This window comes from Melanostigma gelatinosum (assembly GCF_949748355.1).
Source record: "Melanostigma gelatinosum genome assembly, chromosome: 9".
Lineage (NCBI taxonomy): Eukaryota > Metazoa > Chordata > Actinopteri > Perciformes > Zoarcidae > Melanostigma > Melanostigma gelatinosum.
The window spans coordinates 478,583-495,229 of NC_136642.1; the positions used below are offsets into that span (position 1 = coordinate 478,583).

Here is a 16,647-nt window from a genome sequence, read left to right on the forward strand (position 1 = left end):
TAAAATTCTATTGGCCGAAAGTCTGACCCCTGGCCCGAGGTGGGTTGACCCCCCTTCCACAGGAAACGGCTCGGCTGTAAACAGGAAGCACTTGGCGTCCATGACGGTGCCGCTAAAACTGATTATTTTCGATGTTTTTGTACTAATATTTCATAATACGTCACAAAAAACCAAGGATTTTTTCGGCTGAAGACCAGCGCCATGGTACCCTTGACCACTCACAGCTTTCTACTGGTTCAACGGAGAGAGAAAACAAAGGTAGTTATGATTTCTGTGTCGCATGCTAATGCTAATCGATGTACGGATTAGCCCGCTAGCTCCGAGCTAAGTGGTGCAAATATGGATTTAAAGTACACATAACGCAGATTTCTGGCCAGGATTTGGTCCTTTTATCACACATGTTCTAGATGCTTCTATGAGTATATAGTTGTGTTTGGAGTGTGTAAAAAGTGACTTCTATGATCGTCATACGTTGCCTGTACGTCCGGTAAATTAAATATGCAGATGTACACTTCTGGCTATCAAAATGAGCAATTTCTGGACGCTACTTATGAGCCCCCCCCAAGCGCCCCCGAATTCGGGGGCGTCGTCCTAAAGAGGTTTTAAGTTCTAATTAGAGATGTGAGATTTTTATTATTATTGTTAAAGTGGAGAGAATAACATGAACACAGTAATTATATTGAATACGACTGCAGCTGACTGTCATGAGCTTGATGTTTATCGTATATTAAATATCAAACATAAACAGAGAGATGATTTATTTTGATGTCACTTCACATTTAAATGATTTCAAGAAAAACAAACGTGACGCTTTTTAAAAATGACTGAAGAATAATTTAAATTGTACTCACCAAGACGAACGTCGCCATGATGCTGCTGAGAGATGAACAGAGTGTGTGTGATGTCATCAGGTGGGCGGGGCTAAATCCACATAATGATTGTTTGAAATTTCCTGCAAAATGTAATCTGGAGGCAGATTAAGATTAAAGATTAAAGAGGACAAACACCAGATCATTTGTAACTACTTGTGAGGACTGAAATAAACTCAAAAATAGATTATAAATCAATCAGGACTAAAAACTAGTGCTGGGCAAGTTACACGTTATTATCGCATTAACACATTCATTAATTAACACGACAATTATTTTATCGTGCGTTAACGCCGATTTTTTTTATTTATTGTTCAGCGACATTTTTAACACACGAACCGGCAGCGAGTGGTGAACAGCTGTTTGTGTGGAGTCTCTTCCTGTTTCCTTCACCTACACTCCCCTGGGTCCTAAGTCCCTCCTTGTACAGCTTCTTATCACCCTCTATGTACCAACGTACATTTATAACAAATACCACACATATTACGGTAATCAGCGTTATGTGTCTGACCACAATACCAAAAAAAAAGTTTTAGAGTTTTTAAAGTGTTTTGTTTGTAATATGTATAAGCAGCATTTAGTATCACTACTGAGAATTTAACAAACATAAAAACATGACGTAGATATGTTTGCAGTTTTCAAGAAGTATATTTAAATATCATCTCTTACACATGAAGATAAAGTTGTGAACACCTGAATATCTCTGATCAGAATCATTATAACTGTGTTATAACTGCTGCTGTGTGAAGAGAACACTGCTGCTCACAACAACCTGATGTGTTTAAAGTGTTTACACCAAATGTCATTGACCTTTGTTTATATAGCAGCACTTTCAAATAAAAGTGCACAATACACTACTTTATAATTCATTGTTGAACTTTGTACATAACAATGAGATTAATCGTGATTAAAAAACCTAAGAATCAACACTTTAACCGTTAATAGTTTGTGGAAAACAAATTCTAAAATGTTTTTATTTTCCAGTTTATATCTTCCAAAATAGTCTTTGTCCTCATTTAACAATATGTCTTCACTGTTTTATTATCAAACAGACACACTGAGCATGTGCAGTGAGTCACATGACTTCACCAGCTAACAATAAGAATCAATAATCACAGTTCAATCGCTGCAAATATCACATCTCTCATCACAATGACATCAGCAGGTGGGCGGGACCACCAGAGCCCTGTGATCCGATTGGTTGTTGTGGTCCAATGAGGAGTGTCTGAGTGTTTTTAGGATCCTTTAGTGCTTCTGGTCATCATCCCGATAATGTTCCACTGATCTGGAGTCACCTGAGACAGAAACATCATCAATTGTTATTGTTACCATGTAAGCAGAATGTTTCTGGGGGAAACATTTGAGTGTGACACTCACTCTGCGCAGCTCGTTAAACTCTCCCGCCATCGACACGTATTCTCCTCCATCGAACCGGATCACCTGAAGATAAACAAGGAAGAGTTAGACCAGCCTAAACTCTGACCCGAGATCAGCCTAAACTCTGACCCGAGATCAGCCTAAACTCCGACCCGAGATCAGCCTAAACTCCGACCCGAGATCAGTCTAAACTCCGACCCGAGATCAGTCTAAACTCCGACCCGAGATCAGCCTAAACTCCGACCCGAGATCAGCCTAAACTCCGACCCGAGATCAGCCTAAACTCCGACCCGAGATCTGTCTAAACTCCGACCCGAGATCAGCCTAAACTCCGACCCGAGATCAGCCTAAACTCCGACCCGAGATCAGCCTAAACTCCGACCCGAGATCAGCCTAAACTCCGACCCGAGATCAGTCTAAACTCCGACCCGAGATCAGCCTAAACTCCGACCCGAGATCAGCCTAAACTCCGACCCGAGATCAGTCTAAACTCCGAGTTGAGATCTGTCTAAACTCTGACCCGAGATCAGCCTAAACTCCGACCCGAGATCAGCCTAAACTCTGACCTGAGATCAGTCTAAACTCTGAGTTGAGATCTGTCTAAACTCTGACCTGAGATCAGCCTAAACTCTGACCTGAGATCTGTCTAAACTCTGACCGGAGATCTGTCTAAACTCTGACCTGAGATCAGTCTAAACTCTGAGCTGAGATCTGTCTAAACTCTGACCTGAGATCTGTCTAAACTCCGAGCCGAGATCAGTCTAAACTCCGACCCGAGATCAGCCTAAACTCCGACCCGAGATCAGCCTAAACTCCGACCCGAGATCAGCCTAAACTCCGACCCGAGATCAGCCTAAACTCCGACCCGAGATCAGCCTAAACTCCGACCCGAGATCAGTCTAAACTCTGACCCGAGATCAGCCTAAACTCCGACCCGAGATCAGCCTAAACTCCGACCCGAGATCAGCCTAAACTCCGACCCGAGATCAGCCTAAACTCCGACCCGAGATCAGTCTAAACTCCGAGTTGAGATCTGTCTAAACTCTGACCCGAGATCAGCCTAAACTCCGACCCGAGATCAGCCTAAACTCTGACCCGAGATCAGCCTAAACTCTGACCCGAGATCTGTCTAAACTCTGACCGGAGATCTGTCTAAACTCTGACCTGAGATCAGTCTAAACTCTGAGCTGAGATCTGTCTAAACTCTGACCTGAGATCTGTCTAAACTCCGAGCCGAGATCAGCCTAAACTCCGACCCGAGATCAGCCTAAACTCCGACCCGAGATCAGCCTAAACTCCGACCCGAGATCAGCCTAAACTCCGACCCGAGATCAGCCTAAACTCCGACCCGAGATCAGCCTAAACTCCGACCCGAGATCAGCCTAAACTCCGACCCGAGATCAGTCTAAACTCCGACCCGAGATCAGCCTAAACTCCGACCCGAGATCAGCCTAAACTCCGACCCGAGATCAGCCTAAACTCCGACCCGAGATCAGCCTAAACTCCGACCCGAGATCAGTCTAAACTCCGAGTTGAGATCTGTCTAAACTCTGACCCGAGATCAGCCTAAACTCCGACCCGAGATCAGCCTAAACTCTGACCTGAGATCAGTCTAAACTCTGAGTTGAGATCTGTCTAAACTCTGACCTGAGATCAGCCTAAACTCTGACCTGAGATCTGTCTAAACTCTGACCTGAGATCTGTCTAAACTCTGACCTGAGATCAGTCTAAACTCTGACCTGAGATCAGTCTAAACTCTGAGCTGAGATCAGTCTAAACTCTGACCTGAGATCTGTCTAAACTCCGAGCCGAGATCTGTCTAAACTCCGAGCCGAGATCAGTCTAAACTCCGACCCGAGATCAGCCTAAACTCCGACCCGAGATCAGCCTAAACTCCGACCCGAGATCAGCCTAAACTCCGACCCGAGATCAGCCTAAACTCCGACCCGAGATCAGCCTAAACTCCGACCCGAGATCAGCCTAAACTCCGACCCGAGATCAGCCTAAACTCCGACCCGAGATCAGCCTAAACTCCGACCCGAGATCAGCCTAAACTCTGACCCGAGATCAGCCTAAACTCTGACCTGAGATCAGCCTAAACTCTGACCTGAGATCAGCCTAAACTCTGACCCGAGATCAGCCTAAACTCTGACCTGAGATCAGCCTAAACTCTGACCTGAGATCAGCCTAAACTCTGACCCGAGATCAGCCTAAACTCTGACCTGAGATCAGCCTAAACTCACCGCTCCAGACATCCAGGTAGCGTAATCGCTGCTCATGTACGCTGCCAGGTTTGAGATCTCTGCTGGTGTCCCGAGTCGACCTGTTGGGATCCGACCGATCATCGCCTTCTCAAACTCTCCAGTTGGGTCCAGACGGCTGAAGGCCCCCTAAACAACAACAACAACTGTGACGACCCCTCCCTTCCACCAGGGGTCTGTGTCTGTTTCCTCTCAGGTTGTCTTGCAGGATGTTGATCGGCAGCTGACGAGCCCCACCTGAGCCTGCTGCGTGCCTCTCTGCGCCTCTCCTCTCTGACTCCTGTGTGGAGGACCTGGCTGCCTTCTTTTGATTGTTTATGTAGTTAGGTTTAGTTCGTTGTACTTTAAATAAATGTCTATTTATTACTTTTCTCACTCATCTTGTCTCCCTCATGTTACGACTTTTTGAGCCGGGTCGTGACACAACAAACAACAAGAACAAACAACAGATAAACAACAAAACAAACAAACAAACAAATGTCATCATCTACAAGCAAACGGGCAGTACCTTGGTTCTGATTGGTCCAGGCTGGATTATGTTGAACCTGTGGCCGTAGCGGCCCCACTCTGAAGCCAGAGACCTGACACACAACAACAACAACAACAACAACAAGTGTTACCATGGCAACCACAGGCTGATGTCATGATAACAGCAGCTGAAAGGTCAAAGGTTAGACTGACTTGTAGAGCGCCTCGACTCCGGCCTTCGCCGACGCACTCGGGACCACGAAACCAGAACCAGACTCAGCGTAGATGGTAGTGATGGCGAGGAAGGACGCACCTGAACAACAACAATAACAACAATAAGGATTCTAGATCAGTCTCTAACCTCTGACTCTGGATCAGTCTCTAACCTCTCTGACTCTGGATCAGTCTTTAACCTCTGACTCTGGATCAGTCTCTAACCTCTGACTCTGGATCAGTCTCTAACCTCTGACTCTGGATCAGTCTCTAACCTCTCTGACTCTGGATCAGTCTCCAACCTCTGACTCTGGATCAGTCTCTAACCTCTGACTCTGGATCAGTCTCTAACCTCTGACTCTGGATCAGTCTCTAACCTCTGACACTGGATCAGTCTCTAACCTCTGACTCAGGATCAGTCTCTAACCTCTGACTCAGGATCAGTCTCTAACCTCTGACTCAGGATCAGTCTCTAACCTCTGACTCAGGATCAGTCTCTAACCTATCTGACTCTGGATCAGTCTTTAACCTCTGACTCTGGATCAGTCTCTAACCTCTCTGACTCTGGATCAGTCTCTAACCTCTGACTCTGGATCAGTCTCTAACCTCTGACTCTGGATCAGTCTCTAACCTCTCTGACTCTGGAATAGTCTCTAACCTCTGACTCTGGATCAGTCTCTAACCTCTGACTCTGGATCAGTCTCTAACCTCTCTGACTCTGGATCAGTCTCCAACCTCTGACTCTGGATCAGTCTCTAACCTCTGACTCTGGATCAGTCTCTAACCTCTCTGACTCTGGATCAGTCTCTAACCTCTGACTCAGGATCAGTCTCCAACCTCTGACTCTGGATCAGTCTCTAACCTCTGACTCTGGATCAGTCTCCAACCTCTGACTCTGGATCAGTCTCTAACCTCTCTGACTCTGGATCAGTCTCTAACCTCTGACTCTGGATCAGTCTCTAACCTCTGACTCTGGATCAGTCTTTAACCTCTGACTCTGGATCAGTCTCTAACCTCTCTGACTCTGGATCAGTCTCTAACCTCTGACTCTGGATCAGTCTCTAACCTCTGACTCTGGATCAGTCTCTAACCTCTCTGACTCTGGATCAGTCTTTAACCTCTGACTCTGGATCAGTCTCTAACCTCTGACTCTGGATCAGTCTCTAACCTCTCTGACTCTGGATCAGTCTCCAACCTCTGACTCTGGATCAGTCTCTAACCTCTCTGACTCAGGATCAGTCTCTAACCTCTCTGACTCTGGATCAGTCTCTAACCTCTGACTCAGGATCAGTCTCTAACCTCTGACTCAGGATCAGTCTCTAACCTCTGACTCAGGATCAGTCTCTAACCTCTGACTCTGGATCAGTCTCTAACCTCTGACTCTGGATCAGTCTCTAACCTCTGACTCTGGATCAGTCTCTAACCTCTGACTCAGGATCAGTCTCTAACCTCTGACTCAGGATCAGTCTCTAACCTCTGACTCTGGATCAGTCTCTAACCTCTCTGACTCTGGATCAGTCTTTAACCTCTGACTCTGGATCAGTCTCTAACCTCTCTGACTCTGGATCAGTCTCTAACCTCTGACTCTGGATCAGTCTCTAACCTCTCTGACTCTGGATCAGTCTCCAACCTCTGACTCTGGATCAGTCTCTAACCTCTCTGACTCTGGATCAGTCTCTAACCTCTCTGACTCTGGATCAGTCTCTAACCTCTGACTCAGGATCAGTCTCTAACCTCTGACTCAGGATCAGTCTTTAACCTCTGACTCAGGATCAGTCTCTAACCTCTCTGACTCTGGATCAGTCTTTAACCTCTGACTCTGGATCAGTCTCTAACCTCTCTGACTCTGGATCAGTCTCTAACCTCTGACTCTGGATCAGTCTCTAACCTCTGACTCTGGATCAGTCTCTAACCTCTGACTCTGGATCAGTCTCTAACCTCTGACTCTGGATCAGTCTCTAACCTCTCTGACTCTGGAATAGTCTCTAACCTCTGACTCTGGATCAGTCTCTAACCTCTGACTCTGGATCAGTCTCTAACCTCTCTGACTCTGGATCAGTCTCCAACCTCTGACTCTGGATCAGTCTCTAACCTCTGACTCTGGATCAGTCTCTAACCTCTCTGACTCTGGATCAGTCTCTAACCTCTGACTCAGGATCAGTCTCCAACCTCTGACTCTGGATCAGTCTCTAACCTCTGACTCTGGATCAGTCTCCAACCTCTGACTCTGGATCAGTCTCTAACCTCTCTGACTCTGGAATAGTCTCTAACCTCTGACTCTGGATCAGTCTCTAACCTCTGACTCTGGATCAGTCTCTAACCTCTCTGACTCTGGATCAGTCTCCAACCTCTGACTCTGGATCAGTCTCTAACCTCTCTGACTCTGGATCAGTCTCTAACCTCTGATTCTGGATCAGTCTCTAACCTCTGACTCTGGATCAGTCTCTAACCTCTGACTCTGGATCAGTCTCTAACCTCTCTGACTCTGGATCAGTCTCTAACCTCTGACTCTGGATCAGTCTCTAACCTCTGACTCTGGATCAGTCTCTAACCTCTCTGACTCTGGATCAGTCTTTAACCTCTGACTCTGGATCAGTCTCTAACCTCTCTGACTCTGGATCAGTCTCTAACCTCTGACTCTGGATCAGTCTCTAACCTCTGACTCAGGATCAGTCTCTAACCTCTCTGACTCTGGATCAGTCTTTAACCTCTCTGACTCTGGATCAGTCTTTAACCTCTGACTCTGGATCAGTCTCTAACCTCTCTGACTCTGGATCAGTCTCTAACCTCTGACTCTGGATCAGTCTCTAACCTCTCTGACTCTGGATCAGTCTTTAACCTCTGACTCTGGATCAGTCTCTAACCTCTCTGACTCTGGATCAGTCTCTAACCTCTGACTCTGGATCAGTCTCTAACCTCTGACTCTGGATCAGTCTCTAACCTCTCTGACTCTGGATCAGTCTCTAACCTCTGACTCTGGATCAGTCTCTAACCTCTCTGACTCTGGATCAGTCTCTTTCCCAGCTCCAGGGTAACGAAGGCGGTCCCGTTCAGGACGATGTCCGTGATGCTCTTCCAGGCGTTTGGAGACAGACGTTCTGACGGACAGACGAAGTTTCCTGCTGCATTGTTGATGATCACCTGAACCAATAAGGAGGTCAACGAGGGTCCTCACGAGTACAGAAAAACAGACGTGTGTGTGTGTGTGTTCTTACATCAGGAAGTCCCGTCAGAGACTCCACCTGGTCCACACAACGAGAGACCGCCTCAGGATCTCTGACATCAAGCTGAACTACATGGACCTGAGAGAGAGAGGGTGGACCAGATCAGAATAGTTCAGACCAGATCAGTTCAATGTCCCCTTTATAAATCACAATCAAAAGCCTATTGATCTACAAGTTGTTCCTGTTCATGAAGTCAGTTCTGATCAAGAAGTGACTGAAGGTTTGAACAAGAGGAGCTGCAGACTGAATCTGGACTGACTGTCCGGTGAGGGATCATGTTCTGGGTCAGTCTGGTTCAGGTTCTGGTTGGCTACCTTGTTTCCAGTCTGGCTGCTGATCTCCTCAGCTGTTTTCTGCAGGACGTCCAACTTCCTGAACCACAAACACAAGAGAACGTTAGCACAGCATTACCTAGCATTAGCATTGCTATGCTACACTAGCTATGCTATGTTAGCGACTGAATGTGTTAAATCAGGGATTCCCAAAGTGGGGTGCGCGAGCTGCCTCTAGGGGGTGCGCGAGAGGAAAAGTGTAATGGCGGTCTGATGGTGTAATAATATTAAATATTTAAAAAAAATGTAATTTTAATTAAAAAACTGTCAGGTGGGACATCTGAAGCTATCAGTCGTAAAAGAGGAGAGAGACAGAGAGAGAGAGAGAGAGAGAGGAATCGGAGGCGAGGGGAACGGAGAGGTGCGTTGGGGAGAGAAGAAATCGAACGGGAGTCAGAGGAAGATGAGACGGCGCAGACTGGGAAAACAAGAGGAAATATGATGAAAAGTATGTGTGTCTGGGCTTCACTTGGATTGGCAACGCAGATTCCCCAAAGCCACAGTGCGTGGTGTGCAGTGAGGTTCTGGCTAACAGTCTGAAGCTCTTATTTACGTCGCCACCTGAACACCAAGCATGCCAGTGCAAGTCAAAAGCCCCTTACATTCTTTATAGCCAAATTGGAGGAGTTACAAAACAGCCAAAAACAACTGCAGTCTCATTCATGTGTTGGGTCTATAAATGACGCACTACGGGCTTCATATCTGGTTACAGAATAGCGAGAAAGGGGCTACCGCACACAATCACTGAAGACGTGAGCTCGCCAGCTGCCAGAGAGATGGTGGAATGTATGATTGGGGAGAAAGAAGCAAAAAAGTTGGACATGATCCCGGTGTCCAACAACACTGTGTCGCCGCATCGATGCTTTGTCCGAAGACATCCTGGCTGCATTAGTCGCTCATTAATTGTAAATTAAATGTGATAATCTGCCTCTGAGCCTGTGCGTGTGTCCTCACATCCGTATTGCTCTTTAAAAGTGACGCCTTGTGTCACTGAAAGTTATTGAAACTTTGTTGCAGTGTTTCAGGGCGTTTTCACACCTTCAGTTCGTTTGCTTTGTTGCAGTTGCTCCTTTGTTCGGTTTGTGTTCACACTGCAACATTTAACAGCGGACTAAATCTTGTAAACAAATGCCACGCGCGAGCAAACTGTTCTCTCATTGGTCCGATTCTTATGCGGCTATGAAGGCTTAAAAGGCTCTGTTGCTTCTTTTTTTTTTTTTTTTATTAAGGGGGGGGGGGGGGGGGTGCGCAAACCCGGTCGGGATGTAGAAGGGGGTGCGCGGCCTAAAAAGTTTGGGAACCGCTGTGTTAAATGATTGTGTTGCGCCTTCATGTCAGCTGATGTGCCGGTTTCACTTTTATCTTTTGAATGAATACGTTGACTCTTCTGTCTGCTGCTCACTCTAATGTTTAATTATGGGGTGTCATTAGTGACATGGCCTCCATGGTAACGTGGCAGGGGGCGTGGCTTAGCCAGGGGTCAGGCATCACTCTTCTATTCAGTCTACGTCTGTGTTTTGGTGCCCCCTGCTGGTTGATCAGCAGACTGCAGTAGTTGTGTAGCAGCGTAGTTGTGTAGCTGCGTAGCCGTGTAGTTGCGTAGTTCTGTAGTTGTGTAGTTGTTAAGTTATGAATCACGAATTGCGGTGTAGTTGTGTAGCTGTGTAGCCATGTAGTTGTGTAGCGGTGTAGCTGTGTAGCTGTGTAGCGGTGTAGCTGTGTAGCTGTGTAGCGGTGTAGCCGTGTAGTTGTGTAGCGGTGTAGCTGTGTAGCGGTGTAGTTGTGTAGCGGTGTAGCTGTGTAGTTGTGTAGCGGTGTAGCGGTGTAGTTGTGTAGCGGTGTAGCTGTGTAGCCATGTAGCTGTGTAGCGGTGTAGCGGTGTAGCTGTGTAGCCGTGTAGCCGTGTAGCGGTGTAGCGGTGTAGCCGTGTAGTTGCGTAGTTCTGTAGTTGTGTAGCCGTGTAGTTGTGTTGCGGTGTAGTTGTGTAGCCGTGTAGCTGTGTAATTGTGTAGCTGTGTAGCCACGTAGTCACCGTATAGTTGTGTAGCAGTGTAGTGGTGTAGTTGTGTAGCGGTGTAGTTGTGTAGCGGCGTAGTTGTGTAGCGGCGTAGTTGTGTAGCGGCGTAGTTGTGTAGCGGTGTAGTTGTGTAGCGGTGTAGCTGTGTAGCCGTGTAGCTGTGTAGTTGTGTAGCAGTGTAGCTGTGTAGCCGTGTAGTTGTGTAGCCGTGTAGCTGTGTAGCGGTGTAGCTGTGTAGTTGTCTAGCGGTGTAGCTGTGTAGCTGTGTAGCCGTGTAGCGGTGTAGCTGTGTAGCTGTGTAGTTCTGTAGTTGTGTAGCCGTGTAGTTGTGCTGCGGTGTAGTTGTGTAGCTGTGTAGTTGTGTAGCTGTGTAGCCGCGTAGTCGCCGTATAGTTGTGTAGCAGTGTAGTTGTGTAGCTGTGTAGCGGTGTAGTTGTGTAGCCGTATAGTTGTGTAGCCGTATAGTTGCGTAGCGGTGTAGTTGCGTAGCGGTGTAGTTGTGTAGCAGTGTAGTTTTGTAGCGGCGTAGTTGTGTAGCGGCGTAGTTGTGTAGCTGTGTAGCCGTGTAGTTGCGTAGTTCTGTAGTTGTGTAGTTGTTAAGTTATGAATCACGAATTGCGGTGTAGTTGTGTAGCTGTGTAGCCATGTAGTTGTGTAGTGGTGTAGCTGTGTAGCGGTGTAGTTGTGTAGCGGTGTAGCTGTGTAGCGGTGTAGTTGTGTAGCGGTGTAGCGGTGTAGCCGTGTAGTTGTGTAGCGGTGTAGCTGTGTAGCTGTGTAGCCGTGTAGCTGTGTAGCGGTGTAGCGGTGTAGCCGTGTAGCTGTGTAGCGGTGTAGCTGTGTAGCCGTGTAGCTGTGTAGCGGTGTAGCTGTGTAGTTGTGTAGCGGTGTAGCTGTGTAGCCGTGTAGCGGTGTAGCTGTGTAGCTGTGTAGCTGTGTAGTTCTGTAGTTGTGTAGCCGTGTAGTTGTGCTGCGGTGTAGTTGTGTAGCTGTGTAGTTGTGTAGCCGCGTAGTCGCCGTATAGTTGTGTAGCAGTGTAGTTGTGTAGCGGTGTAGTTGTGTAGCCGTATAGTTGTGTAGCGGTGTAGTTGTGTAGCGGTGTAGTTGTGTAGCAGTGTAGTTTTGTAGCGGCGTAGTTGTGTAGCGGCGTAGTTGTGTAGCTGTGTAGCCGTGTAGCGGCGTAGCCGTATAGTTGTGTAGCTGTATAGCGGTGTAGTTGTGTAGCGGCGTAGTTGTGTAGCTACCTAGCTAACAGTGATTCATAACTTAACCTCTGACCTGCTGGCGATGACACACTGAGCTCCCAGCTGAGACAGAGTCGTGGTCATAGCTCGGCCCAGACCCGTCCCCCCCCCCGTGATGAACGCCACGCGGCCCTTGAAGCTTCCTGTCGGCAGCATGACGCCTTCAACCGGCGGGAAGAACTTCGCCTGGGGAAGAGGAGGAGCAGCCGAACCGTGGAGCCATAACTGAAACCAGAACAGAGATCCACCATTTAATAAAGTGACCAATCAGAGCAGAGATAAACAACGTGGACCCGGTTCTACTGATGAACAGGGTTCTATAATCTGGTTCTACTGATGAACCTAGACTCGTACTGATCTTTTTTTTCTATAAAATAAAAACATATTCTTTTTTTTTTTTATACATTTTTTATTGAAAGACACGAGACAACATTAAGACAAAACATAGACATAAACACAAGAGGATGACAAGAACAGTGGGATAAAAGCCAGCAAACATCCTACAGTCAGTGTGTGTGTGTGTGTGTGAGAATGTCCTTGAGCCTTTTGAGATGGAGGGAAAAAATATATATAAAAATAATAATAATAATAAAAAAAACCCAAAAAAACACAACAAACCAAAACAAAAAGAAAAACAGGTAAGTGTGTGTGCACATGGATGTTCATGTGTGCATGTACGTGGGTTTCAATTGGTTGTCCGGCAAGAAAAACAAAACAAATCAACAACAGTGAAAGAAATACACAAAGAAAATATATATATACCGGTATATATACTATACATATTTCAACATTAATAGAATGGGTGGAGTCATGTTTGCAGAAACATAGTGAGGGATGAGCAGGTGGAATGGTGTTCTGTTGTATATGATGGACGAGGTCAGATTTTCCATTGAACTATACTCGATCATGAAGTTTCTCCAGTTTGTGATGTGTGTGTTATTCCTTGATTTCCAGGTCATGATAGTGTTCTTGGCGATAGTTCGGGCCACGAGGAGTAATCGGCGGTTTGTTTTACTCCGATGTATTGGTGAGATGTCTCCTAGTCAGCACAGTGAAGGGGACAAAGGGACGAGGCAGCAGGAGGACAGACAGTGACTCACTTGTTTCCTTCAGAAGTGATGAACTGGTGTGCAGTGCCAGGTGGCGTGAACAAAGCTATCCGGCTGTTCTGAGTGCAATGTGACAGATATCTGACGTGAATCCCATTTGAAACATGTTTTGCCCGGTGTAATGAATTCTGTGAAGTATTTTATACTGGATTCGTTGTAAATTGGCATTTTTAGTCATGAACTGGAAGTTATTGCAGATTTGGTTCCAGAAATCAGCATCAGGAGTGATGGACAGGTCTGATTCCCATCTTCTTGGTGGATGATGTTTTGTCAGACTGTGATATTACTCTACATATTTTGGAGATGAACTTTTTGAGGAGGGGATATTAATTAATTCTGAGGTTGAGCGGGTAGTACTCGGTTAGTGGCCTTAATGGTAAGTTTGGATTGAACGGATGATTTGAGTTGCAGATATTCCAAACATTGATTGCTCCTGATGCCGTACTTCTGAACCAAGTGAGGGAATGAAACCATGGTGTTATTATTGAAGATGTGTTTCAGATGAGTGACGCCTTTAGCGGACCATGTGTGGAGACTTAGAGGAGTCTTGTGACTTAGAAATCAGGATTGTTCCAGATGGGAGTCACATTTGAAGGTGCAAAAGTGATGTGAGTGATTTTGTGGTTTTCTGCTGTTGTTAGTATATTGAAACAAGGATGGCGTTTGATAGATTGGCTTAAAAATGGTCAGTCAGAAATCTGAATGTCCTGACAAACTGTCTGTTCTATATCTAACCATGTGTTGTCTGATTGGCTGGGTGGATCCATTTAAGAATGTACTGAAGTTTATTTGCTAGAGTAGTGAAAGAATGTGGAGCTTCAAGTCCTCCTTGTGTTTTTGGTTTTTGTAGAGTGGCCAGTTTAATTCTTGGTGTTTTATTTTTCCAGTAGAATTGAGTAACGATTGAGTCAAGCGACTTGAAGCAGGAGTGGGTTGAGATGGTATCATTGTGAAGAGGTCATTTATTTTAGGAAGTATTGTCATTTTAACTGTAGCTATTCTGCCCATGAGTGATAGTGGTAGCTTCATCCAGCGGAGGAGGTCGTCATTTATTGTTTTGAGTAATGGAGTGAAGTTGAGTGTGAACAGCTCTGACAGCCTGCGGGAAATATGGATTCCCAAACACGTGATGGCACCTGTGCAGAAAGGGATCGGTGGTGTATGGGCTGCTCCATCCCAACTGTTACTACCTCATGGAAGGATGGATGATTTACTCCAGTTCATGGAGTAGTCGGAGATATTAGAGAATGCTTCCATGACTTTAATAGTTTCCTGTAGTGATGAGTAGGGTTTTGTAGGAAGAGCAATAGATCATCTGCATAGAGACTGATCTTGTGATGGGTGTTGAGTGTTTGAATTCCTTTCATGTAGATGTTCTGACGAATGGCTGCAGCTAACGGTTCAATGGAAATGGTGCAAAGTGAGGGAGAGAGTGGCATCCTTGCCTCGTCCCCTGTGCAGTGTGAAGCTTTGTGAGCTTTGTCCATTAGTGATGACAGTGGCTGACGGTGAAGTATGTAGAATTTTAACCCAGTTAATAAATGATTCCCCAAAGCCAAACCTCTTTAATGTGCTTGTGAGAAATGTCCAGTTCACTCTGTCGAAGGCTTTTTCTGCATCCACGGAGGCTATGATGGTCCCAGTGTGTTGTAATGATGAGTAATTGATTACATGAAACAGTCTGCGTGTGTTGGTGGATGAATGTCTGCCTTTGATGAAGCCGGTTTGATCTGGATGAATTATGGATGGAGTGACTTTGTCTAATCTGTGAGTTAATGCCTCGGTGATGATTTTAATATCTACATTGAGAAGAGAAATGGGACGGTAACGAGAAGGAAGAGTTGGATCTTTGTTTGGTTTGAGGAGGAGTGATATACTGGCTGTGTTCATGTTGGCTGGAAATTGCAAGTTTTGTTTTATTTCAGTTATCATTTTGTGAAAGAGTGGAGCTAGAATGAAGCAGAAGTGTTGATAGAACTCAGCTGGGAAGCCATCGGGACCTGGTGCTTTGTCATTGGGCATCAGACTGAGGGCAGTAAAACGTTCGTCCTGTGTTCATGGTGAGTCAAGTCTGTTGATTTGTTCTTTGTGAAGCTGTGCTACATCAATGCTGTTGAGAAATGAATTGATGTCTTCTTGATTTGGGTTATTTTTAGATGAATATAGATTGGCATAAACACTTCTGAAGATTTTATTTATTTCATCGGTGAATTTGTGGGCTTCCCTGCAGAGTCCTTGATGATTGAGATTGTTGTTTCTTTATTTCATTTAATTTGATTTGCCAGATATTTACCGGATGTATTGCTTTGGTGAAAATGTTCTTGTCTAAGTCTGTGTATGAGGAATTGAGTTTTATTATTTATTATTTCATTGAATTGGAATTTGTACTTTCTTGATTCGTTCTGGGTTTCCGTTGTTGGGTTACTTGCTTTCATGGTTTCGAGTCGATTGATTTGTTGTTCCAGTTCAGCTTCTTGTTGTTTTTTTTCTTTTTTTTGTAAACAGAGAATGAGATGATTATTCCTCTAAAAACTGCTTTCCATGTTTCATATTTCAAAACATATTTTATAAAGTGACCAATCAGAGCAGAGATGAACACAGCTGGACTGGATTTACCTGCCCCCCCCCCCCCCCCGCACTCTGAGCTGCAGTGCGCGTGCACGCGCTGTTCGCGGAGGCACAAGGAACTGGGTGAAAGGTCAAACTCTAGAAAAGTTTATGTGTTCAAATGTTTCATTTAAACCGCCTTTAATTAATATTATATCACATCTTTACTGTAAAACTCAGATTTCTGATGATTATTGATTTTATAAATGTTTACGTTGTTTTTTCATCTCGTCTCTGACGTCACAGTCCACACCTGTAAACGCTTTATCTTCATATTGTTATATTAATAATTAAAGTCTTTAAATGTTTCTCACCGAGTGAACTGAAGTCCTGACGGACCGGAGAAGTTCAGCTCTCCTGAACATAGAGGCGGCCATGTTGTTAGGGACCGGACCAGACCAACACCGAGGAGAAGGGAGGGGGGGGGGGGGGGGGGGGAGTACATCCGGTGCTTTTATACAGTACACAGCTGTACACAGAAATAAGAACAACATAAATATTCAGAAGTAATAAAAGAGACAGAAATAAATTGTTTGTCACAATAATAACAATTATAATAATGGTATTTAAATGTTTAGAGTCAAGATTTTATTATGACATATATTATATACCATAGTATCATAGAATATTTTAAGAAATCATATATTCAGTTGTATAAACAGGAAACATTTGATCAAATTATCAAAAATAATTAATAATCTCCACATTGAACCCCCTCTCTCCTGAGACCGATGGCTCAGTCTAGAATGTGACGACGATCACGTGTTACCGTAATGTGTCTAAATTGACGTCACTTAAGAAAAACTGGCCTGTTTATTTTTCTGATTTTCTCCACAAACAAACTTCCCGCGTGACGTGATCACTATCTGATCAGTCTCATATCGATTACTGACCGGATGAACCCTCCGGTAGCTCTAAAGATCAGGCGG

General features: G+C 45.3%; 1 protein-coding gene across 2 annotated transcripts; it reads right to left on the bottom strand.

The window, feature by feature from the left end:
- Positions 1-1,892: 1,892 nt before the first annotated feature.
- Positions 1,893-16,107, bottom strand: decr1 (2,4-dienoyl CoA reductase 1, mitochondrial). 2 transcript variants are annotated; one of them, XM_079275839.1, is made up of 10 exons: positions 16,033-16,107; positions 12,037-12,227; positions 8,727-8,784; positions 8,404-8,490; positions 8,182-8,329; positions 5,189-5,288; positions 5,016-5,088; positions 4,490-4,636; positions 2,247-2,309; positions 1,893-2,164 (listed from the first exon to the last, which is right to left on the bottom strand). In XM_079275839.1, exons 1-10 carry the CDS (start codon positions 16,093-16,095, stop codon positions 2,105-2,107), a joined length of 990 nt encoding a protein of 329 aa, XP_079131965.1. In that variant the 5' UTR covers positions 16,096-16,107; the 3' UTR covers positions 1,893-2,104. The 2 variants fall into 2 exon arrangements, with proteins under 2 accessions (XP_079131965.1, XP_079131966.1); XM_079275840.1 differs by lacking the exon at positions 4,490-4,636.
- Between the last annotated feature and the right edge of the window lie 540 nt (positions 16,108-16,647).